The sequence below is a fragment of the Schistocerca serialis genome, chromosome 4 (genome assembly GCF_023864345.2).
Source record: "Schistocerca serialis cubense isolate TAMUIC-IGC-003099 chromosome 4, iqSchSeri2.2, whole genome shotgun sequence".
NCBI classification, from domain to species: domain Eukaryota; kingdom Metazoa; phylum Arthropoda; class Insecta; order Orthoptera; family Acrididae; genus Schistocerca; species Schistocerca serialis.
The window spans coordinates 329,879,319-329,905,489 of record NC_064641.1 but is presented as its reverse complement, the minus strand read 5'-3'; the positions used below and the strand labels follow the sequence as shown (position 1 = coordinate 329,905,489).

Here is a 26,171-nt window from a genome sequence, read left to right as displayed (position 1 = left end):
ATACAAATATGTGACATATTTAATGCAGACAAAGTTGGACTGTTTTTCAAACTCACGCATAACCAATCTTACACTGAAGTAAATCTACTGTATCTAAAGCCCTGGAATACATTGTCCTTCAATAGCAGACATACTACCTTACAAATTATAAAACCTATGATAAATATCAGTTGATGAGGCTGTGGAGGCTCTCACAACTGCCGTCCAAGATGTAATGACTGACGCCATTCCATACAGAACACCAAAACAACACTTGACGGCCCTGCCCCAGGAGATCCCGGGCCTTATCTCAATGAAGAACCGCCTCAGGAGATACTGGCAGCGTACCAGGCACCCGTTCTATAAAGTGCATGTCAACAGACTCTAGGGCATAATACGGAATAAAATACAAAGATTAAAAACGAACAATGGGGACGGAAACTCGCTAGGCTACATACCACATATCCTGGCATGTGGAAGCTAGCCAGACACTTCACCAGGGAGAAACATTACATTCCCACACTGCAAGGACCAGACAGCCCAGCTTACTCTGCAATGGAGAAGGCAGATCCTATGCCACAACACTTGCAGTGCCCTTCATGCCGAATCTGGCTCCCTCAGATCCAATATTCACACTTGAAGTGGACCAAGAGGTTACACAACTTGTAGCCCAGCCCTCGCGCAACAAAATTAGACACACTAGCACAAATGAAATCACATGGGCTATCAAGCACACCAACGCTCGGAAAGCCCCTGGGCCTGATGGCATTCAAAACTGTGTCCTCCAGGAGTTCATGGATAAAGCCGTAGAATACCTTACACACTTAACAAATGCCATCCTAAAACACCAACACTTCCCTAACTTTTGGAAGGTGGCCAAGGTCCTGATGTTCAGGAAGCCAGGGAAAGACCACTCCCTCCCACAAAATTACTGACCCATCAGTCTGCTGTGTTTGCTCAGCAAGATTGTTGAGAAGGTAATATTAAAACGTATCACTAGGCACTGCATCACCAATGATACTCTAAGACTGGAGGAATTCGGCTTTATGAATCACCACTCGACAACACAACAACTCCTCCGCATAGTCAAACATGTAACACATGGCTACAACATGAACAAAGCCACAGGGGCCGTGTTCCTGGACATCGAAAAAGCTTTCGACCGTCTCTGGCACAACAGCCTCATACGCAAACTAAGCAAAGCTGGTTTCCCAGACGAACTCGTACATCTCATACACTCATATCTCACAAACAGATGTTTCAACACTAACGCGCAGGATAAACAATCAACACAACATGGTATCCAAGCTGGAGTACCCCAACGAAGCATCCTAGGGCCCATCTTGTTCAACCTGTACATTTACGACTTCCCAGCAACACAAAACACAACGTTAGCCATCTACGCGGATGACACCACCATCCTTGTGCAAGATTGGAAACCGTCGAACATTAATTCACGAATACAGACAGCACTCAGAACAGCCGAGCCTTGGTTGGAGCGATGGCATATTAAAGTAAACGTCGACAAGTGCGAAGCAGTTCTGTTTACACACAGACTGAAACTACTGCGCAAACATCAACACAGCAGACCGATAACAATACATACACGCCCAATACGTTTCCGAGAGAAAGTCAGATACCTAGGTGTCTGGCTGGACCGGAAACTTACATGGGGGGACTACATCGAGTATGTTGCCAACAGAGCACACACGAGGCTCAAACAGCTCTACCCAGTGCTCAACAGAGAAAGCACACTGAATAGGAGGGTGTCAAGGTCCATATACATGACACTGATTAGACCTCTGATGACATACGCAGCTCCCGTCTGGGAATATGCAGCTCCTACACGACTGTGCTGCCTGCAGATCATACAGAACAAAGTGCTACGAATCATTAGCAACGCTCCACACTACACACGCACTGTGGTTCTGCACTGAGAATACCGCCTTGAAACCCTCAAGGAAGTATTCAAAAAACTTGCCACATGACTATACAGGAACTCGAGACACTCGAACAATCCTTTCATTCTCACTCTGGGAAACTACGATCACAACCATAGGTGGAAGCACAAGCAGCCAAAGACACTACTAGCTAGGGCATAGCCACCTAAGGTAAGCTAACATACACTAACAAGCGACAAATGTCGGCAAGCCCCTGAATATCAGCAACACTGACTGGTAATTACCAGCTGCTATTGGAGCCAACCAACAGGCCACAGCAGGGACACAGACAACTCGCCCACTGAGGCACAAACAATTCGCCAACATCACCCTACACTGTGCATACGATATATGACCTATCGGACACAAAAACGATAATAAACTTAACTGTTGCAGGTTGCTGACGAGAGCTCAACACTGGCACCCAGCGGCAGCTGCTGAGCAACACCACCGCACAACGTCAAAGGTATCGACATGCATGATACCCACTACTAACAAATCCTAGCTTTGCATGACCTATCGCATGCAGCAAGACATCTGTTACTGCTCTTACCACCAGACCTAACTATCGCAGAGGTTTTTTTTCCCTTGGCTCTTGCCTTAGCACTTTTTTTCCTCTGCTCTTCAAACTGCTATGCTTCGTTCGACTTAGGCCGAATGTATCTCCAGATGAGCGCGTATTAATGGTTACCCTTAACCAGACATACGCAAACATCGCAGTACCCACATCCTGAGACACCTCACTTTAGTGAAAATAACCCTTACGCAGAGATGGCAGTAGATCTGTTGAGTTGGCCATCCACCTATATAAATCAATTGAGCTTGAAATATATGATATGTTATAGAAACAGACACCAAACAATAATTTTGAGAACATTTTTGTTTAACATGTTTTATTGCTCCTTGCCATTACTGGTTGTGAACTTCTGTTCATCATCAGAGAGCTGCATGACAGGATGAACATTTAGTCAGATGTTGGGTGCTTTGCATGCCATTGTGCTCTAGAGAGAAAATATTTTAACTGAGAAATATTCAGAAGGAAATAAAGATAAATACAAGCTGGAAATTGCATTAGAGCTTATAGCACAAGTACTTACAGTGACTGTGTCCTCATTGCTTTGAACTGCTTACATTTTCATTATTTTACATGTAACACACATTATCATCATGATAAACGTATCCCAGTGTTACAAACACAATTACAAAAACACAGCATCAAAGGTGGATTACCATCATCAGTTTTCGGTGGATTACCATCATCAGTTTTCCATAGAACACTTTGATTACACAATGACTTCACATGTTCAAATACACTGACACCTTACAATGATGCTACAAAACAAAGATGTGCATTGTTTACATTAAGTGTCAGGGATGAGATGAAAGATATGACATTAACATGGATATGTTTTTGGCAATAACAAGTAAATAAGGCAGTGTGTAGCTAAATTTGTCTGATAGTGCAATACTGTGGGCTAACAGGTACCTCAAGACAAAGGTTTGCAGAGAAAACAATGTAAGGCATAAAAGACACTTACATCATGGTACCAGGTAATATGAAGGATCATAAAGGATGATAACCACTAGTTACAGTAGACCTACAAAATGTATGAAAACTGAATTCTAGAAAAGAAAGTCTGGACATTCCAAAATGAGCAAAGGCACAATAAGCACATAATAATATGATGAGAGACTGAATGGAAAACAAAACAAAACCTAAATGACACAACTTTGTAGTATCAGTTGTGGTATGTGGGGATGAATATAGACCAGTGTACTTGAAGTGTGGTGACTGGTTTATTAGGTTATGTCAAGCTGAAGAGTGGGTATGTGCTCAGTTATAAATTGATCATAATGAATCAGGTGAGAGTTTTGTGTCATTTTCTTACTGACTTCAAGTGTTAGGAAACTCTCATATTCTACATTAGACAACACAGGAAAGAAAATATTTGTAACAGCTAAGCTTTTAGCATAAAACCCTCTCTTGGTTCTAATTGATCAGATACTGCTGACCACATCCTCACTCCCAAGTTTTACATGATTCAGTAAATCAGTCACATGCATAAAGCTGGATCTCAACATCAATGTTGCATATTCACAACAGAATTTATACGTTTTGGACTCTCCCTCCATATAGCATACTAAATTCATACAGTCTTCATTCATTTTGTACCATTTAGGTGTCATTAATTCTGTAAACCATAATTTAATACTCTTTTATCTGTACCATCATCCAGCACAGTATATAGTTACTTGTGTCCACATAGTGCACAAAATCATAGCAAAAATTCTGTGTCAATATTTAAGTTGTATTAGAATCCATGTGTTTTTAGCACTGAAATGTGTCACATGTATAGTGCCCACCATTTACACTGTAATTTGTCCACTTCCAAATTATTTCTCTATGCTATTGTACCACAGCAGAGTAACTAAAAGCCGCTAACTGTCTTAACATATATGGCACACTTCGTGATTGATGAGTACTCGATTTTACATTTGCTAAACAATTTCATGGCTAAAGATTCCATGCAGTTAATTTATATCTTCAGTTTTCAAGGTTTGTTTTTTTGTATGCTAGTGACTTTGTGGACCCTGGTCAGTTGCTCCCTAATGATGACCTCATAAGTCAAAAGCCTAGTAGCAATAAACAAATATCAGTGAAACAAAAAGTAATTTACCTGCTTCTTAAATAATCATCTTATTCTCTGTAAACTAACACTCACAACTAAAAGATAAGTTACAAATATAAATGTTATGAATAGTGTAATATAAACCTATTTTATGGAAAGTGCAACAACAAGCAGGATACATGTGACTGATATGAACTTTGTACAATAGATAAAGTACATAACAATACATGTACGATTGTTATTCCAAAACTGTACATGATTTTGCACTCAGGACTGACTATGCTCTGAGATGAAGTTGCCCATGACACAGAATCATGTGTTCCTAGTTGTAAAAGAGAAAAGTGGGGCTATACTACTTGCTCCTGCACTACTTCTGATGCCAATAATGTTTTTTCCTTATCTCGTAAATATATAATAGTTACACTAAATAATCAATTTCTTATTCAAGCAAGGTCTCATAAAATGTTATTATTCACCGTATAATTTTCCCATCACTGATAGTTGCAACATACTGTAGTTATTTTGACTCAAAATATTTTATTTAAACAAATATTTGTCATTGAATATGCATGCAGATCATGAGAAGGTGAAAGCCCTCATTCACCTCTTTCCAACAAACTAATATTTTCCAAAAACTTCATATTTCAGAAGCTATGCACATTTAAAATTTTCGTGTTCTATAATGTTACCATCTTAATATGTAATTACACTGACTGGAGAGAGAGAAAAAAACTAAGCACCCAGAAGACTGTGTAACTTCATACTTGTACACAACATCAGTAGGTATGTAAATGGTTAGAGTTGCAATGCTCTGCGACAGATACAACAGCCTCCAGAATGCACTAGTGTTGTTACCAGGCCTGGTAGGATATACAAGGGACATGAACAGCATCAGATCTTGGGGGATCATAGTGGACAACATGGAAATTCTGCATACTCATATTAAATAGTGTTATCAGCACCTGACAAAAGTTTCACCTTATTGTGCGTCTTAATTTGGATAGCTATCAAATTATGCAATATCCAGATTGGTGGGGCATTTGGATGTGACAGTGGCCCAATGTTGGACTGCATGGGCACACGAGTGCAGATGTACTCGTCAAGGTTTCAGTCGACCACGTCTGACCACCACAAGAGAGGATCACCATACTGAGCATCAAGCACATCATAAACCATTCATGTCTACGCCTGGCATCCAGGAACAAGTAACTCCCTGCAGCATTCTGTATCATTTCATATCATTAGTCAGAGATTAACAGTGGGACTAGGGAATTACTATCCCAATTCATTAGCACCACAATGCAAACAGCTGCATCTGGAGAGGTCTGCTTATTAACGATTTCACATTGTGTTCAATGATGAAGTGTGGTTCCCACATGACTATCATCAGCAAGTATGGTAGCGACTTGAGGAGATGTCCCATACTTCCAATGTTTTGGAGGGCCACAGTGGTATTATTTCTTGCAACATGGTGTGGGGAGCCACAGAATATGAATTCAGATCATAGTTGTGACTGATGGAACTCTGATGGCATAACAGTATGTTGTCATCTTCAAGTGACCCTACTGCAGTGCCATTTCTCAACAGGACAATGCTTGTCCACACATAGCACGTCTCTATGAACTGTCTGTGTAAAGTTGAGGTACTCCTGTGGTCAACAAGATCTCCAAATCTCTCTCCGATAGTGCATATGGGACCAGAACATCACCTCCATCCCAGAGCCACCATCAACGATAGAAATGACTAGTTACAACAGTTGTACATCCTCTTGCCTCAGGAGGGGATACAACACTTTTATGGCACCCTTCCCTAAATGCCCTTTCCTAAATGCCAAATTCTTCAAAAGTTATTGACTAAGCACAACATTGATGTGGTTGCCCCACAGGAAACCCACACAGATAACGCAGAGAACAGTCACCTGATATCCATTTCCACAAATGACAAAATCTACTCTGTGATAATCAAAATTGGTGAACTGGCCATAAGTAACATATACAAACCACCAGGATCTGCATGGCCAGCAGATGTTCTCTAATCACACCACCATCCCATGGTCTTTGTGGGAGACTTCAACAGCCACCACAAGCAATGGCGATACAGAACAACCGATACAAATGGTGGAGCTTTAGCAGACTGGGCAGAAGAAAACAACATACACCTCATTTTCGATGCTAAAGATCACGGTTGCTTTAGCTCAGCAGCTTGGAAATGTGAGTATGACCCAGACCTATGCTTTGTCACAGCTGATGAAAATCACCAGCTGGTCAACACAAGCCAAAATGTTTTGCCAGATTTCCCTCATAGTCAACACCATCCAGTCCTAGTAGAAATCGGCACAAGTATTCCATTGATAACCTCAGCTCCTCGACCTAGATGGAACCTACAAAAAGCAGATTGGAAAGCTTAATCTGAAGACCTCGATAAATGCCTGGGATGGATCCATCCATCGGCTGATAGCTATAAAAGATTTGTGGGAGCAGTCATCAGAACAGCAAATAAGCATATACCTAGGGGATACCGCAAAGAATACATTCCAGGCTGGGATGAGAAATATGAGGAACTGTATAATGACTACCAAAGCAGTGGTGACAGAGAAATAGCAGACAAAATCATACACAGCCTTGATACTGCACGGCAGAAGTGGATGGAAACTACTCGGGCTATGGACTTTAAAGTATCCACCAGAAAAGCAAGGTTCCTGCTTTGAACACTAGGAGCCAGCGGTATCACTCGAGAAGAAAACCCCACAGCACCTAACAAAATTGCTCTGCACATTGTTAAAACATCTAAAGGGGAAAACCACCGAGCGGCAAAAAATACACATTAAACGTGAACTTAGAAAGCTAAAAGCAACAGCCAGTGATGACACAAAATATTCATGCGACATCACTCCCGAAGAGATCTCGGCAGCAATAAAGGACACAACACCAGGTAAAGCCCCCGGCTCAGATGACATCCTCCCAGAGTTTCTTATCGAGTATGGCAAATATACGAAAATATGGTTAGCAAAGTTCTTCACATCACTACTGCAGACAGGAAACATACCACAAGAACTTAAGTGTGTCAAGATAATCTCCCTTCTAAAGTCACATAAACCGGGAAATCTTCCGCAAAACTACCGGCCCATAGCACTGCTTAGCATGGTGTATAAACTTCTGGAATGAGTACTACTTAGCAGGATTGGTCCGACAATACTCAAGGCCATCCCAGTCGAACAAGCCGGCTTTCATCCGAACCAAAGCTGTGCAGACCAAGTCCTGGCCCTTACAACACATATTGAAGCAGGATTCCAAAAGAAATTAAAAACATCTGTGGCCTTCATTTACTTATCAGCAGCCTATGATACCATCTGGAGGCAAGGCATACTCTATAAACTGATGAAAATAATTCCCTGTCAAAAAGTAACAAAGCTTATTGGTAATATGATTAGTAACAGAGGATTGCAAGTCATCATGGGAAACAAAGTCAGGAGCCAGAAATTCCTTCAAAATGGCTTACCTCAAGGCTCAGTATTAGCCCCACTGCTTTTCAGTCTATACATTGCTGACATGCCAGAAACAGCTTGTGGGAAATTTGGCTACACTGATGACTGGGGCATTGCAACAAAGCACACCGAATCTGATTCAATGGAAGAAACCGTGACATTCAATCTGTCTGCATAGGCAGCATACTTCTGTAAATGGAGGCTTAGGCCTAATGCCACGAAGACAGAGGTAACTTTCTTCCATCTGAATAACAGAGAAACCGACAGATCTCTGGAAGTACACTTTGGCGACACACACCTCAACCACATCAAGGAGCCACAGTACTTAGGGGGTCACATAAGACAGAATCTTGTCATTTAAATCACACTTTACAAAAGCAGCTGCCAAGGTGAAAACAAGAAACAACCTCATCCATAAACTCTATGGAACCACCTGGAGATCAACAGCAACAACTCTGAGGATGTTTGCACTGAGCCTAGTATACCCTGCGGCGGAGTACTGTGCACCAGCACGGCTAAACAGTAGCCCTGTAAACAAAATCAATGTTGAACTTCACAACACCATGCGCATTATTTCAAGAACTGTTGGGTCTACACCTAACATATGGCTACCTGTCCTGAGTCATATACCACCCCCAAAAATATGACGAGAACCAGCCTTGGTCAGGGAATACAGCAAGATCGAAGCAAACCCTGAACTACCGGTACACATCGATATACCTGATCTGAGTATCAAGAGGTTTCGTTGAAGACATCCTCCTCTTGCTCTCAACAGCCTCATTGGGACTGACATCAACTCTTGGAGAAAAGAATGGCTCCAAAATGCTCCAATAACTTGCCACCTAATGTCTTGTATTACTGAGGCAGTTCCTGGGTTTGATCAGCCCCAAAAGATCTGGTCAACTCTGAACTGACTAAGAACTGGCCATGGAAGATGTGCTGACCCACTCTTCAAATGGGGGCTGCTGTCTTCTCCAGCCTGTGACTGTGGTGTGCCTAAGCAGACCATCCAACACATCAGAGATGAATGCAGTGCTACAATGTTCAGTGGGGACTTTGAAGAATTCCTCATGTCATCCTAAAAATCAATTGAAGATATACATGGACTAGATGTTTATTGGACTTGAGTTTATAATTACTTAAATAACACACATACTTTCTCGTTTGGTGAGGTTTTATTTCATTTCCCTCTCCCCTTCAGGGTGCTCATTTTTTGTGTCAGGCAGTTTATTTCCAAAATCTGTTTCCAAAAATGAATAATTTCACTAAAATGGTCCATTAGTCTTTTAATTATTCCAATCAGAATATTTCATTTCCTTGATATTTTTAAGTAAACTTAGGGAATCCTTTTTCACAGTGAACTGCTCTCCTATAAAATAGTAGTGATACTTCTGCCATTTCATAATTGTGAAGCTATTAGTTATACACCCTTAAGTCACTGCTCATTTTATCTTGTTTGTTGTTGTGGTCTTCACTCCTAAGACTGGTTTGATGTAGCTCTCCAAGCTACTCTATCCTGTGCAAACATCTTCATCTATGAATAAGTACTGCAACATAGTACTCCTTTTGAACCTGCTTCCTGTATTCATCTCTACCTCCCCCTCCATGATTTTTACCCTCCACACTTCCCTCCAACACTAAACTGGTGATACATTGCTGTCTCAGGATGGGTTCTATCCCTTCTTTTAGCCAAGTTATGCCATGTTTCTTTTCTAGCCAGTTCTATTCAGTACCTCCTTTTTCCCACATGTCATTTGAGAGTGGAAAGGTAGAGAAGTAGTATGAAAATGGTTCGATGAACCCTCTGCCAGGCACTTAAGTGTGAATTGCAGAGTAACAATGTAGATGTAGATTAATTATGCCCTTTCCCCATCTAATCTTCAGTGTTCTTCTGTAGCACCACGTTTAAGCTTCTATACTCTTTTTATCTGGACTGCTTATTGTCCATGTTTCAACTTCTATACATGGCTGCACACCAGATGAACATCTTCGAGAAGACTTCCTAATATTTAAATCTACATTCAATGTTACCAAATTTCTCTTCCTTGGGAATACTTTCCTTGTTATTGCCAGTTTACATTTATATCCTATTTACTTCGTGCATCATCAGTTATTTTACTGGCAAACCAGCAAAGTTCATGTATTACCTTAAGTGTCTCATTTCCAAATCTAATTCTCTCTTTTCCAAATCTAATTCTCTCTTTTCCAAATCTAATTCTCTCAGCATCACCTGCTTTAATCTGACTACATTTCATGACACTCATTCTGTTTTTGCTGATGTTCATCTTCTAGCCTCATTTCAACTTACTGTTCATTCTGTTCAAATGCTCCTCCCCAGTCCTTTGCTGTAACTGACCGCCTTACAGTGTTGTCGGCAAAAATTAAGCTTTTTATTTCTTCTCTCTGAACTTTAACTACCTCTTAAAATTTTTCTTTGGTTTCTTTTACTTCTTCCTCAATGTACAGATTGAATGATGTCAGGAACAGGCTACAGCCCTGTCTCACTCCCTTTGTGACGATCACCTGCTTTATTTCTTCACTGTTAGTCCTCAGTGTCGATGTACTGCGCTGTTATACTGGCTGAAAAATGGGGGTTGAAAGTTCAACACTGATTACTGTAAATGATGTAGCCAACAGTTGCACAGTTGCGTTTCACAGTTCTTTACTTTCACTGTTCACAATCCCCAATATTACACAGTTATATGGCCAGTTAACTATTGTCAAATTTTGATAAGCCCCATTAATAGGTTGCAGGCAAACATTAGGATACTACTACAACAGTTTACTATTGAATATCTATGAGCAGTAAAAACCTAACCACACAGTTCACAGTTCTTGCAGAATAATACAGTATGTATTGGACAGACACTGTCATTGTTGTAACACATGGCCTAATTGTGTTACACTTATTCCACTGTTCAGTTGATACATAGTAGTTGTTCTAACCAGCACAGACTCTTCGTCAGAAAATCGGTAGTGGACTGACTGTCTCGAGACCAAAAATTGGGCCTTTATATATCATCACAATAATAGGTACTGGAACTATACATTGTTTGATGTTTAATTTACAGAAATTACAATTAAAACTTAACTCATTAAATTAATTAACTTAATAAATTGAAAAATTGGTTCTTTTTAACAACTTCTTCTACCACGAGGATTAAGGCAAATTATTTATTTAAATGATGAAGTTAACAGATATAGTTATGCAAACAATACTTTTGACAAAACTGGAATATGTTTTCGAATAGAGCCAAATAAATACTTAAAGAATGCCAATGTTTCGTCTTCCAAATGTTTATAATTAATACAGAACTTATATTTGTTTATAAGTCAATAACAGAATTTAAGTTACGAAACAATTATTGATTTCACCCTATAACGAAAGATATTAACTAGGAATAGTCAAAATAAATCAGGAAATTAATTACATACACAAAACTAAGCACAAAATTAAGATATGGTGTTATATTCTTTAAAACTGAGGGTCAACCTCTCCCTTTTATGACCATGCAGATTATACTTATGTGTGTTAATGGTAATTAGTTAAAAGTGAAAAATTGAATTTAAGGAGGCAGATGGCAAAACAAGAGAGGAAAAAGAAGATCCCAGCTTTCTTTTTCACACATTCTCAACCACTGCTTTCCTTTCATGCCCCTAGACTCATAACTGTGTGTGTGTGTGTGTGTGTGTGTGTGTGTGTGTGTGTTGGGGCTTATGGGCACTCAACGTCGAGGTCATCAGTGCCCCTCTTATAACTGCCTTCTCGTTTGTGTCCAAGTTGAAAATAGCCTCTCACTCCCTGTATTTTACCCCTTCTACATTTAGAATTTCAAAGGGTGTATTCCAGACAATAGTGTCAAAATCTTTCTCAAAGTCCACAAATGCCATAAATTTAAGTTTGCCTTTCTTTAACCCTTCTTCTAAAGAAGTTGTAGCATCAGTAATGCCTTGAAGGTACCTACACTTATCCAGAATCCCAACCGATCTTCACTGAGATCAGCTTCTACCAGTTTTTCCATTCTTCTTTAAATAATTTGTGTCAGCATTTTGTAACAGTTATTTATTAAACCAACAGTTTGGTAATATTCACACCTCTTGTCAGCAGCTGCTTTCTTTGTAACTGAATTATTAAATTCTTCTCCAAGTCTGAGGGTATTTTGCCTGTCTCATCATCTCGGACACTAGATGGAATAGTTACGTCATGTCTGGCTCTCTAAAGGATATCACTAGTTATGACAGAATGTTGTCTACACCAAGGCCTGGTATCGACTTAGATCAGTCAGGCATCTGTTAAATTATTCTTGCAGTATAATATCTCCCACCTCATTTTCAACTACATCCTCTTCTTTTCTATAATAATGTCTTCTAGTTTATTTCCACTGTGTAACCCCTCTACATACTGTACCTCCTTACACCTTTCAGCTTTCTCTTCTTTGCTCTTTACTGATTTTCCATCTGAGCTCTTCATCTCCATACAGCAGTTTTTCTTTTCTCCATATGTCTCTTTAATTTTTCTTTATGAAGTTCGTATCTTTCCCCTATTTATATATGTTTCTACAGACTAGAATTTGTCTTCAAAGTATTCCTGCTTAGCCATTTTGCTCTTACTGTCAATCTAATTTTTTAGACATTTGTATTCTCTTTTGCCTGCTTAATTTATTGCACTTTTATATTTCTCATCTCGTCAATTAAATTCAATATCTCCTGGGATATCTCACACTTTCCACTAGGTCTTGTCTTTTTACCTATTTGATCCTCTGATGCCTTCACTATTTCATTTCTCAAAGTTACCCATTTGCCATTTACTGTATTCCTGTCCCCTGTTTCAGTCACTTGTTGCCTAATGCTCCCTATAAAGCTCTCAGCAACCTCTGGTTCTTTCAACTTACCTGGGTTCCATCTCCTTAATTTCTTACCTTCTAGCTATTTCTTAAGTTTTACCTGTTCACAACCAATAAATTGTGGCTGGAGCCCACATCTGCCCCTGAAATGTCTTACATCTTAAAATCTGATTCTTATGTATCTGTCTTACCATTATATAATCAATCTGAAAACTTCCAGTGTCTCAAGGTCTCTTCCACATATACAACCCTCTTTAATGATTATTAAATCAAGTGTTAGTGATAATTAAATAATGTTCAGTGCAGAATTCTACCAGGCAGCTTCCTCTTTCATTCCTTTCTTCTAGACCACATTCTTCCTTCTCTTCCTTTTCCTACTATCGAATTCCAGCCCCCCACCACAATTAAATTTTCCTGTCCCTCTTCAACTATCTGAACAATCTCATCATCATAAATGTTTTTTGATCTCTTCATTATCTGCAAAGCTAGTCGGCATATAAACCTGTACTACTGTGGTGGGTGTTGACTTTGTGTCAATATGGGCTGTGATAATGTAGTCACTATGCAGTTCACAGTAGGTTACTCAAATTTCTATTTTCTTATTTATTACTGGAACCACTCATTTATAACCATGCACTCAACTGACCAAAAGCCCTTTTCCTCTTGCCACAGAACTTCACTAATTTCCACCATATCTAGCTTCAACCTATCCATTTTCCTTTTTATATTTGCTAACTAATCTGCCCAATTAAGAGATCTAACATTCCTCACTCCAGCCTGTGTAATGCTGGTTTTGCTTTCTGTGATGACGGCATCCTCCTGAGTGGCCCCACCCACTAATCCAAATATTTTATGTGACATTTAACCATATAGTAAAGCTGCATGTTCTCTGGGAAATAACAGCTGTAGTTTCCCCTTACTTTCAGTCATTTGCAGTACCAGCACAGCAAAGCTGTGTTCATTTATCTTACAGGACCAGATCAGTCAATCATGCAGACTACTGCAATTGTAATTAGTGAAAACGCTGATGTCCCTCTTCAGAAACCACCCATTCGTCAAGCTTCTCCATGGGTACCCCTCCATTGCAGTTACACCTTCATCCACAGTAAGGCAACTGTATCACCAAGGCACACAAGCCACCACATCAAGGGAAAGTTCATGGTTCATAGTTCATGGGGACACTGCCTTAGTCACTTGTAATTCTCCTGTTTTTTATGTTAATAAGTGCACACATTACCATTTTGTGATTCCTGTAGTATGTACATCACACATAAGGCCACAATTAGTTCATGTTCCATAATAAAAATCTGACCTCCTATGTTATTCATTTTATTAATTCTTTAGGAGGCCCTGCCTTATATTTGCTATCCAGTTAAAGTGTATGTTTCCCTCGAGGCAGGTTGTGGGATTGGAATTGTGAATATTACCAATGATTTACACACTGTCTGTGTTTATGCAGTATCTATATGTTACATTACAGTGTCCTTCATGAAGGAACAGACACTGCTTAATGATTCACAGCTGTTGTAAATCTTACAAAATGGATTCACAAACCGCGAGCACATTTTGACATCAGCTGTACATATTAGTGACGCATGAAAATTTGTGCTGGACTGCGACACAAACCCGGATTTCCTGCTTATCATGAGCAGTCACCTTAACCACTCTGGCTATCCATATACAACTCCCGGTCTGGCATAACTTTGTCACTAATAAAATGTACAATTGGCATCAAAACATATTCACTATTTGTAAATCCATTTCGTAAAATTTACAACAACTGTGAATTATCAAACAGTGTCCGTTTCTTCATACATGCATGAACACTGTAATATAACATACAGGCACTGTGTAAACACAGACATTGTGGAAATCAGTGGTATAGATGCCTCGACAGGCTAAAATGATGATGACAAAAACTTTCTCTCTCCCTGTGTGGGAATCACAAAGTAGAGCATAGGGGATATGGACAACATGACACATGGAATTCTGAGTCAGTGTGGGAGGCATACATGGGCAGCCGAAGTGGTAAAGGCAACCTCTTGCAAAAAGCAGGAAATTGAGGTTCAAGTGGTCCGGCACAAATTTTCATGTGTCAGTAATAAAATGTACAACTGATGTTAAAATATATTTACAATTTGTGAATCCATTTTATAATGTAAACAGTATGTACTTCTCATTCAGTCAAAAGCTAGCAATCAATACGAAAACAATCTATGTTTCATTGCTGTTCTATGTCAACTACTGAGGCTGTTGCAGATTACAAAGCTGACCATATAAAAGATAACTTCGAGTGTCAATAAACATGAAGAGATCAAAAATCAACTCGTGCAGTGTTGTGTACTTTAATAAATGTTCATCAGTTCCATTAATAGTAGGAAAACAATAAAAGAAGGTATGTTATGAGGTGTCATAGGCATAATTCTAGGTCAGTAAAGCTACGTCGGGGATCTCTGTCCATGCAGTTTGTATGTGAGACTATGTCTTAAACACTGAAAATGAAGAACCATACTTCATATAAACTTACTAACCTTGATGATTTCATGTTAGAAATAATTCAAACCAAAATTTTATGACAGTGCTTCGGAAGTATTGCTATTTCTCACATACCTTGAGGTCAAGATGAGCGATATTTTGACTGTGCATGTGTTGTAATGCAAGTAGTATTTGATGAGCACAATAAGCTGATTCAGTTTCCTCCAAATGACCACGAGAGTCTAGGAGAGAGGACAGTTCTCCACCCTCCAGCCTGTTAGAATTCAAACAATACACATTAAATATATAAACTCTTGAAGCAGCTCTATTCTATTAGCACAGTATTTATTACTTTGCTAAATGTGTGACAGAAGAAAAAAACTATAACAAATGTACAAAAAATATTTCAACCAATTATGTTTACGTAAGGTGAAGACATAATATCTTTGTATCTGTAAAAGGGTGGCATGAACTCTGCCAAGTGTCCATTCAATACAACATTGTAATGCCAACTTATAGCAATATTGTGTCCCTCAAAATTTTTACCCCTTCTCACATAATTCATGCAGTTTTGTTAATATAAATGTGGAATAACAAATGAGAAATTAAAATCATTAGAGTTAAGCAAGACATATAAGACAGGCAAAATACCTTCAGACTTCAAGAAGAATATAATAGTTCTAGTTCCGAAGAAAGCAGGTGCTGACAGACGTGAAAATTTCCGAACTATCTGTTTAATAAGTCACAATTGCAAAATACTAACGCAAATTCTTTACAGAAGAATGGAAAAACTGGTAGAAGCTGATCTCGGGGAACATCAGTTTGGATTCTGGAGAAATACAGGAACATGCAAGACAACACTGACCCTACGACTTATCTTAGAAGTTAGGTAAAGGAAAGGCAAACCAATGGTTATAGCATTTGTAGACTTAGAAAAAGCTTTTGACAATGTTGACTGAAATATTCTATTTCAAATTCTAAAGATGGCAGGGATAAAATACAGGGAGCAAAAGGTTATTTACAACTTGTACAGAAACGAGATGGCCTTTACAAGAGTTGAGGGTCACGAAATGGAAGCAGTGGTTGAGAAGGGAGTAAGACAGGATTGTAGCCTACCCCTGATGTTATTTAATCTGTATAATGAGCAATCTGTAAAGGAAACAAGAGAAAAAATTAGAGAAGGAATTAAAATCCAGGGAGAAGAAATAAGAACTTTGAAGTTTGTCGATTACATTGTAATTCTGTCAGAGACAGCAGAGGATTGGAAGAGCAGCTGAACAGAATGGATAGTGTCTTGAAAAAGAGGGCATAAGATGTGCAGCAATAAAACCACAACAAGGATAACGGAACATAGTCGAATTAAATCAGGTGGTGATGAGGGAATTAGATTAGGAAATGAGACACTTCAAGTAGTAGACGAGTTCCACCATTTGGGCAGCAAAATAAATTATGATTGTCAAAGTACAGGTGATATAAAATGTAGGATAGTAATGACAAGAAAAGTGTTTCTGATTAAAAAGAGAAATCTGTTAATGTCTAGTATAGATTTACATGTCAGGAAGCCTTTTCAGAAAGTATTTATATGGAGTGTAGTCATGTATGGAAGTGAAACATAGATAATAAATAGTTTGACAAGAAGAGAATAGAAGCTCTTGAAATGTGGTGCTATAAACAATTAAATGGGTAGACCACATAACTATTGAGGAGGTACTGAATACAACTGGGGAGAAAAAACTGTGGCACAACCTGACTAGAAGAAGGGATCACCTGGTAGGAAACATTCTGAGGCATTAAGGGATCACAAATTTATTACTATAGGGAAGCATGGGGTGTAAAAATCATAGAGGGAGACCAAGAGATGAATACAGTAAGCAGATTCAGAAGGATGTAGATTGCAGTAGTTACTCAGAGATGAAGAGGCTTGCACAGGACAGAGTAGCATGGACAGCTGCATCAAACCAGTCTCTGGACTGAAGACCAAAACAACAACATCTTAGGACAGAAAACAGGCAGCAAAACTTGCGAAATTATGTAACAATTGAAAGAAATGATGAGTGTTGCACCGCCACCACGACCACCACCAATAACAACAACAACATACCACAATATTCAACTTAGAGCAATAAAACTGCTTTATAACACCAGAACCTAAAACAATTACATCTTGTATTTGGCAACACAAGAAAGGGTAGCATGTACTGGTTTTTCAAGTAGAATTATTGCAATCTATAAAGACAAATATCACATAGTTAAAAGCATTGAGCAGTAGTTAAATGGTAGTTGAAAACACAGTTTTCAACATTTATCAGTTCTGAGTAATGAAAAATATCTTATGCATATTAAAAATGCTGAAATGGTGAAAGAAGGTGAGTACTACAAGTAGTCTGCAAGGCACTTGAGACCTGCAATGAAAGTGTAAATGTGATTCAAATTTTAATTCAAATGAAATGGAATAACTGTTTCTAATTCTAATTCATAGATGAAATGAAGTGCAGCCGTCAAGAACCATAAAACCTAAAGGAGAAAAAAGTTTACAATCAGAAGTGCATTTCAGAATACAATCAACAATACGAGAGAAGGAAAGTTGCTACTCACCATATAGCGGAGATGCTGAGTCGCGATATGCACAATAAAAAGATATTGTGCCTATTGCGGCTCAGCATCTCCTCTATACGGTGAGTAGCAGCTTTCCTTCTCTCGTGTTGTTACATTCCATTCAGAATACAATCACATTTTTCCCACTAGAATGTTTAGACTTCCGTCACACTATGCAGCATATTGAAAATTATGTGGTTTATTTATTCATTTACATTAAACTATAGTGTGTGGCATAAAAATTCTTTTCACAAAATGTTCCATGTTTCAGGAAAATAAATGCCATAGACAGTTTCCAACAATGTATTAATGTAGAAGGCAACAGTTCTAAGATAAAATAAGTAGAAAAATGGAAATCTGCTCTTCCCCCTTTTTTGTCTCTTTGCATTGATACGAAATCCAAATGAAGATGTTCTGATCAAACCTATTAACCACTTTCACTGCTATTGTCAATCCCACATAAAAATGTCCCTCCAATGCAGGACAGCCACCTATGGGGAAGGTACTCGAAGTGGCAAGTATGGTTAGGTCTTCCCAAGAACTTTGAAGACAAAATTACCTTCCCAATCTTGTCAAGAAACAGATCATCTATGGCCTATGGCCGTACTTCTACTGGCCAAGCACAAAAGTATGCCTCTTCATCACTCAATATCATCCAAAACTGGAATGACTAAATAAGATACTGCTCCAGAATTCTGATTATGCCCCATTGTGAATATTTCCCCACAAACTTTGTCCATACATCTCAGGTTATTCCACTGCTGAACCAAATTATGCAATATCCTTGTCCATATCTAAGCCCCATGCAGCCTCACTGTTCCTAGTCTTTTGCTAAACAGGTCTTATTCCCATGGAAGAGACAGTGCATTTCCTATCCCTACCAAAGGTAAAGCCACCCTCAAAATCAGTTACATAAAATGCCAAATCCACTGCAACCACAGCCCAGTGTTCTACACCGATCAGAGCACAAATTATCCAAGTAGACAAATGACCACAACCAAACAGACCATGCTGCAGAATGAAAGATTCATTCTGGAAATAATGTCACTGACTTCAACAGATGCATTACAAGCAATAAAATTTTAAGTCTCTCCCCAACAACAATTTTTCTGAATTGCAAAGTGGGAACTCTTCTCGCACATATCTATCACTCCAAGAACACCCTCATTTTAATATCTGCTAATCCCTACCCTTCATCTGCCTTTACCCACTCTCCTGTTTACACCCAATTCCACTTCAGCACCCAGGCCAGTGACTCAATCCTCCAGGTATTTTCTTATTCAACACAACTCAGTCAACACAGCTCACACAATGTAAAAACTTTCTCTCGAACCTCGACTTTCCTTCTCAACACACACACACACACACACACACACACACACACACAAGAAAAGAAAAAAAAAGAGAAAAAAACAAACAAAAAAAACAAATATTGTACAGTCTCTCTCTCTCTCTCTCTCTCTCTCTCTGTGTGTGTGTGTGTGTGTGTGTTTTTAAAGATTAAACAATCAAAAACATGGTATGGTATAACAATATTAAGAATGGGCAGATGCTACACACCACATACAGGAGGCATTGAGTGGCAGATGGACAGAATGAAAAATAGACTCCTAGTTGTTATTCACCCATTGGACTAGGTCCTTCATCAGATATAGAAAACACACATACATGGTCACTGTTGTCTCTTGGTGTTAGGCCCAAATGTGACTGTATCTGAGGTGAGCACCAATCTAGCTGGAGGAGATAGTGGGGATACCAAAGAAGTGTGGCAGGGATGGGGAGGGATATTGGATAAGGGTGAGGGAAGGCCTAAGTGCTGCCTGCAGGGGCCTATAGGGATAATATGGGACATGATAGTGGGCTGCTAAGTGCAGCATCAGGAGGCTATGGTTGGAGAGGGGAAAGGGAGAAGAGAAGATCAGAGAAGGGGAAAGGTCTATGCCGGTGTGTTTGTGGGATAGAAGGCTTGTATAATACTGGAGTGGGACTAAGGAAGAGGACAGGCAGATGGAGGACAGGGACAAGTGAAGGTTGTAGCAAGAAGATTATGGGAATGACGGGCATGCTGCAGGGAGAGTTCCCACCTGTGCAATTCAGAAAAGCTGGAATTGGTGGGAAGACTATCTATGACACAGTCTGTGCAGCTTTCATTAAACCCAAATTATGCAATATGTGAATGTAGCTTACAACCAATTATGTAAATAATAAGAATTTTACCACACATTAACTTTTGTAAGCCAATTACATTCTACATCATAGAAAGTTATTGCAAATACAGTACATGAAACATGAAAATTAATTATTGTGTGTCAGCTATGCTTCTGTGATTGACTAGAACGTTTCATGTTCAGGAGCATGTGTGTGGTCAGGCGTCTGAATGAATATATTTCCAAGGTGTTTTTCTAGTCTTTTCACTGAAGCAGTTTCAATTCCTGCAATGTATAGCTGGTGATTTACTGTGTATGCAGTTTCATTGTGTCTGGCCCATGGACCTGGTTTTATTGTTATTATATTGTCGTTGTTGTTGTTAGTAAAAAAACCACTATCACAAATAATAAAAACTATTCTAATGACTAAAAAAACCATAAGCATTTGACATCTGTTGCTTAATGAAGACCTCCTACAGAAATAGTTGCATGTTTCCTAATGTCATCTGGCCACCTTCCGTTAGGTGCTTCTACTTTATTTGAATAAAAGAGCACCTATTTGCCCAATCCTTCTGCATGTCACCAGAATGGTTGAATTTGGGAATGAGAGTTTCAGTTAATGCTACATTGCCAACACCATGAAGGTGTGTTTCTACATCTGAAAGATGATATCTACTCAATTTTCACACCAGTTGCAGAAGAATGGTGCTTGTAGTGCCAATATGAGGAAGCAAATCAGGTTTGCGTTAAATACATTCTGGATGTGGTGAATTGAGGTTGGTCAAGAATGCTTTTAAAGCAACAAAGACCCCATTGACCACATCTCACAGGGCTTGAACAAGGTTGTGTAATTGGGCTACAAGAAGCTGGATTCCTTCTGTGATATTGTAGAAAAACTTGTCAGGAATGTAGCCACTGTACATGATTACTTGCAGCAATGGTCACTAGAATGTACAGTTGCAAGACATGGCTCCGGATGGCCATATGGCGCTACCAAGAGGAAAGACCACTGTGTTTGTCATATGGCACTGGTACGGCATACTGCATCTGCAGCAGCACTCTGAGCAGCAGTTGACACCACAGTGACACAAAACTCTTGCAAACCGGTTACTTCAAGGACAGCTCCGAGCCAGACGCCCTGTAGAGTGAATTCCATTGACCCCAAACCACCACTATTTTGCAACTTCAGTGATGTCAAGTGCAAGCTCATTGGAGGGCAGGATGGAGGTATGTTGTGTTTTCTGATGAAAGCTGGTTCTGCCTCGGTGCCTGTGATGGCCGTGTGTTGATTAGAAGGAGGCCAGTTGATGATGATGATGATGATGATGATTGGTTTGTGGGACGCTCAACTGCGCATTTATCAGCGCCCGTACAAATTCCCAACCTCCATTCAGTCCAATCTCGGCACTTTCATGAACGATGATGAAATGATGAGGACAACACAAACACTCAGTCATCTCGAGCCAGGTGAAAATCCCTGTCCCCGTCAGGAATCAAACCTGGGACCCCATGCTCGGGAAGCAAGAATGCGACCGCGAGACCACGAGCTGCAGACAAGAGGCAAGTTGCGGACATGCAACCAACCTGTCGGAATGGTAGGCACACTGGACCTACACCTGGAATTATTGTCTGGGGTGCAATTTCGTATGACAGCAGGAGCACTCTTGTGGCTATCCCATGCATCCTGAATTTTTTTTTTTTTTTAAGGCAGCTGCACTGCAAATCTGTATGTCAATCTGGTGATTCGACATATTGTGCTACCATTCATGAACAGCATTCCAAGGGGTGTTTTCCAACAGGGTAACACTTGCCCACGTGCTCTATAGAGTCTCAACACGATTCCTTGGCCTTCTTGATCACCACATTTGTCTTCAATTGAGCATATATAGGACATCATTGGATGACAAATTCAGCATCATCCACCAACCATGTGCAACAGACATTGAACTCCATCCCAAAGCCTGACATCTGGCATCTGTACAACACAACGCATGCACATTTGCATGTTTGCATTCAACATTCTAGCAGTTACACCAGATATTAACATACTGGCATTTCAATTGGATATGGCTTATCTCACACTTACATTAACCTGTGATCTTGCAATGTTAATAATGTAGATATATTAACTTGACAAATGTATTCCTAAAATTTCACTACTCTACATTAATCAATTTTTGGTGTTGCAATTATTTTTACATCACAGTATTTTTCGCATTAAACAGGCTTTAATTTTACCAATATATAGACAGCTGACAGCTTGGTGTGAAACTTTAGATAACAATAGCAGCTGAGTAGTGAAAGACGAAGAACTGTGGCCTCTTTTTTAAGTAGCTGCTTTTCAATCTAAAAGAGTAATTAAGAGTTAATTCCCACACTTATCAAAGTGACTAGATCAGTAATAAATGAAACTGGTTGTTAGTACACTTTACAGAAGTGTGCAATGGCTAATTCTGCCAATTAATGTATATCTTGACTCCTTACACATTCCTGAAAGCTCTTCTCCTTCTTTAAGGAATGTATACAATACAATAGGTTTAAGAATTAATGAACAAAATGTCATTTTTATCACTTTTTGGAATCCAGCAAAAAATATCCTCTATCCATCTGCCATCCATTCACCTGGCTTCACCAATCTCCACTACAATTTCATTATAGTCATAATTGTCTTCCATTCTAGTCTGTTCAAGATCCATTTGTTTGCTTTCCCGTTGCTCCTAATAATTCGTGACACGGATATCTCCAATGCTCACTGAGCAACACTCAGTTACAGAAATGTTTTCTTAACTACTATTAGTCAAAACTGTTAATTAACTATGATTACTTTGTGTTTCAGACATAGTGTAAGCTTAGTTTTGGAAGCTATTTAGTTAACCAAAAGTACTGCAAGACATTTTAATCTTCTAACTTCTTTTGTCACCCAGCTAATCCCTGTCTTCAGCTTTTCTAAATAGAAACACTCATTAATTGGCTTTGCAGCTTCATTGCAAATATATAATATTTTCTTTTCAGTGTACTCATTCTACACCACTTTAGTCAAGTTACAGTTTGATTTTAGATCTACAGTAATAAGTCCTTCCCGTAATTGTTGAAGTTTATCTGCATTATGGTCATGTAATTTATAAATCTCAGCTTTAAACTTCCCAAAGACATCCTCAACTTCTTTTTGGTTTCCTTTCTTTAAGCAGTAAGCTGCTGCCTTCGTAAATGCGTATAGATCTAACAGTTTGTTGACAGGTGAGGTTGCTCTCATCCTGGGGTCTGAATGAACTGGCCTTTTCTTTTTATTTTTCCCCAACCTACCCCCCTTCTATTCTTGAGAAAGGAACTATTAGTTCCAAATGCTAGTATAGCGTACGTACTGTACATGTGTCTATCAGCAGTACTGTAATTTCTCATATAGGCAAGCACTGCCCAACAATTCTGTGTCATGATTTCATGACTTAAACAGACTAGGATTACTGCAGCCTGAGATAGATGTTTAGGCCTATACGACATACAGAATAAATTAATGTTGTACAAGGAGTTCTTTTACATAGCCATGTTGCCTACCAGTTTGCATACTATGCCTTCACAGCAGCAATTTCTTCTTGTACATCTCTTTGCTGGTAGCATGTCTTTAGCAGTCTTGCCTTGGGTCTGTCTTCCTTTTGCTAATGGTTGCTGTCCAGTTCCTACTAGCTGATGTGAACAGCATAGTCTTTGAGGTCCCCAACAGTCTCAAAGAATATTTATTATCCATTTCATTCAACTCTCTTCATAGTACTTAATTTCTTCTTATGTTATACACAGTGCCTCCTTGGAAGATGCTTGTTTCTATGTCATTTGGATCTGATGGAATTCTTACTTTGGCATTTCAGCTTACTCCACATTTACTGAATGTTGTGTCTGTTCTCTTCCTTCATCCAAAATACACAGCCCAATTAAATTAATGTGACCACTGTTCGAGCGTAACAACAGATGCAGGCACAAGAAGGCTGTGAGATGACAACAGCCAATAGCCCGCTAACTAGGACTGCACCACGACAGGAGCGGCCTCTATATGGGGAGAATATAAGTGCCACTCCTACTAGCCTCGGTGGAGAGTAGAAGACAGACACCAGTAGAAACCACGCCTTAGACTAGAGCACCACAAAAACCATTATTAGAAATCCACAAACTGTGTGACAAACTTGTATGAACATTGCATATAGCAAATGACACTGAATGTTTGCATGTCGCCCATTGCTTACAACAACTCACTGTATATCCAAAGTTAACTATTGTCAACCTTCTTTATTGTCATAAAAAACTATTAATGTGTTTTGTTTAAATTGTTGTTAGCTATCCGAGAATGCAGCATCCTTTAGGCTCCCAATAAGAGAAGAGTGGGCAGGACCCCACAACCACCACCTATGTTCGATGTCAATGTGCAATAACTATTCACAGACAACAGGTAGCAGCAGTAGTAGTGGAGGGTATAAAAAGCATGTTGGGGCACGTAGAAAACAGTGCAGTTATCATGGTGCGGAAATGGAGCGGTTTATCTAACACCTAGAAAGACATGATCATTGGATTTTGGAATAAGTGTGAAAGCATTTCCGAAATGGCTCAGTTTGTAAACTGTTCACATGGTTAGAGTATACTGTGCATAGCAAAATGGTGCTTTCCAAAGCCAAGCCGAGGCAACTGTGGTGCACCACAGGCTGTAAATGACAGGGGCGAATGACAGGGGCGAATGACAGCTGTGGAAATGTGTAGAGGCAAATATATATGCAACTGTTAATCAACTTACTGCCCAGATGAACCAAGAGACTACCAACAGCGTCTCCTTAATGAGCATCCAGTGAACAGTGCTGTGTATGCCTGCTTTGGACACTCATGCTAGCTGCTGTTCATCAGTGTCAAAATTGGAATTTATGTGCCATTACCACAATTGGATGACCACTGAGTGGCTACAGTTGGCCTTTCAAATGACTCATATTTTATGGTCAATTGGACAGAGATTGCCATTGGTGTGTATGGCATGAAATATCTTATAGCAAACAAGGGGGGAGCTTTATGGTCTGGCAAATGTTCTCGTGGCATCCTTGGGTGAGTTCCTATTTACAGAAGGCACAATGGAGCAACAGAAGTATGCATCTATCCTTGGGGACCATGTCCATCCTACATACAGTTCGATTTTCCTCAGCAAAATGGCATCATAATAAAACATGTCAAACATCTCACAGTGTGCATGTGTGGTTTGAGGCGCATCAGGATGAATTTTCCATATGTCCCTGACCACCAACTGTCTGGATTTAAACCTTACATAGAAAGTGTGGAACCACCTGTCAGGCTGTTCACATTACAGAACCCCAGCCAAGAAACTCAGCACAGCTGGCCGTGGCACTGGAGTCAGCATGGCTTCACATTCCTTTTGGAACCTTCCAGAACCTCACTGACACTCTCCCTACACAACTTGCAGAGGTCTGCACTCCAAAAGATGATCATTTAGGCTTCTGACAGGTGGGCATACTGGTGTGACCAGACAGTGTAAAAGGAGAAGGAATCATGTTCAGACAGAAAGTGTATCAAGCTTTTTGTCAGATTAATGTGGTCTGACTTTCTTGTATCTTTGACTGGTGCTAATGGGGTCTTCATTCTTATGTCTGCTGCAATTTCTTTGTCAAGCATTTATAAATATCAGCTTTTGATGTTACCAAATTACCAAAGATATTATCTACTTTCTTTTGGTTCCCTTTATTTAAACAGTAAGCTGCTGCCTTCTTAAGCACATATAAGGCTACGGGTTGAATGCAAGCATTCTCAGCAGAATTTTAATTCATATTGTCCTGCATGGCACAGGATGAACAGAAAGTTACTGTGCAGTTACAACATATGTTGGAAATGACATATGTGGATGGATACATAGGTTTGAGCAGCTGAATTTTATTGGAAAACACCTTTAGTAGATCTGACACTGCTTACGTAAACAGTTATTTCATGTTTTCCATCACAAACTGGGCAAGGGAGATTGCTACATACTACAGATTTCTGGTGGAGTAAAGCCCAGGGAGTGAAGGGGCCATAGGTTTTTTTGAGATGACATGTTCTGC

At 39.5% G+C, this 26,171-nt stretch overlaps 1 protein-coding gene across 1 annotated transcript in view; it reads right to left on the bottom strand.

Moving 5' to 3' along the window:
- LOC126474959 (death-associated protein kinase dapk-1-like) overlaps nucleotides 1–26,171 on the bottom strand; it is a 314,370-nt gene that overhangs the window by 271,150 nt on the left and 17,049 nt on the right. The window contains exon 4 of the mRNA XM_050102484.1: nucleotides 15,488–15,626. Within this exon, the coding sequence (XP_049958441.1) occupies nucleotides 15,488–15,626 (139 nt within the window). The remainder of the gene's footprint in view (nucleotides 1–15,487; nucleotides 15,627–26,171) is intronic.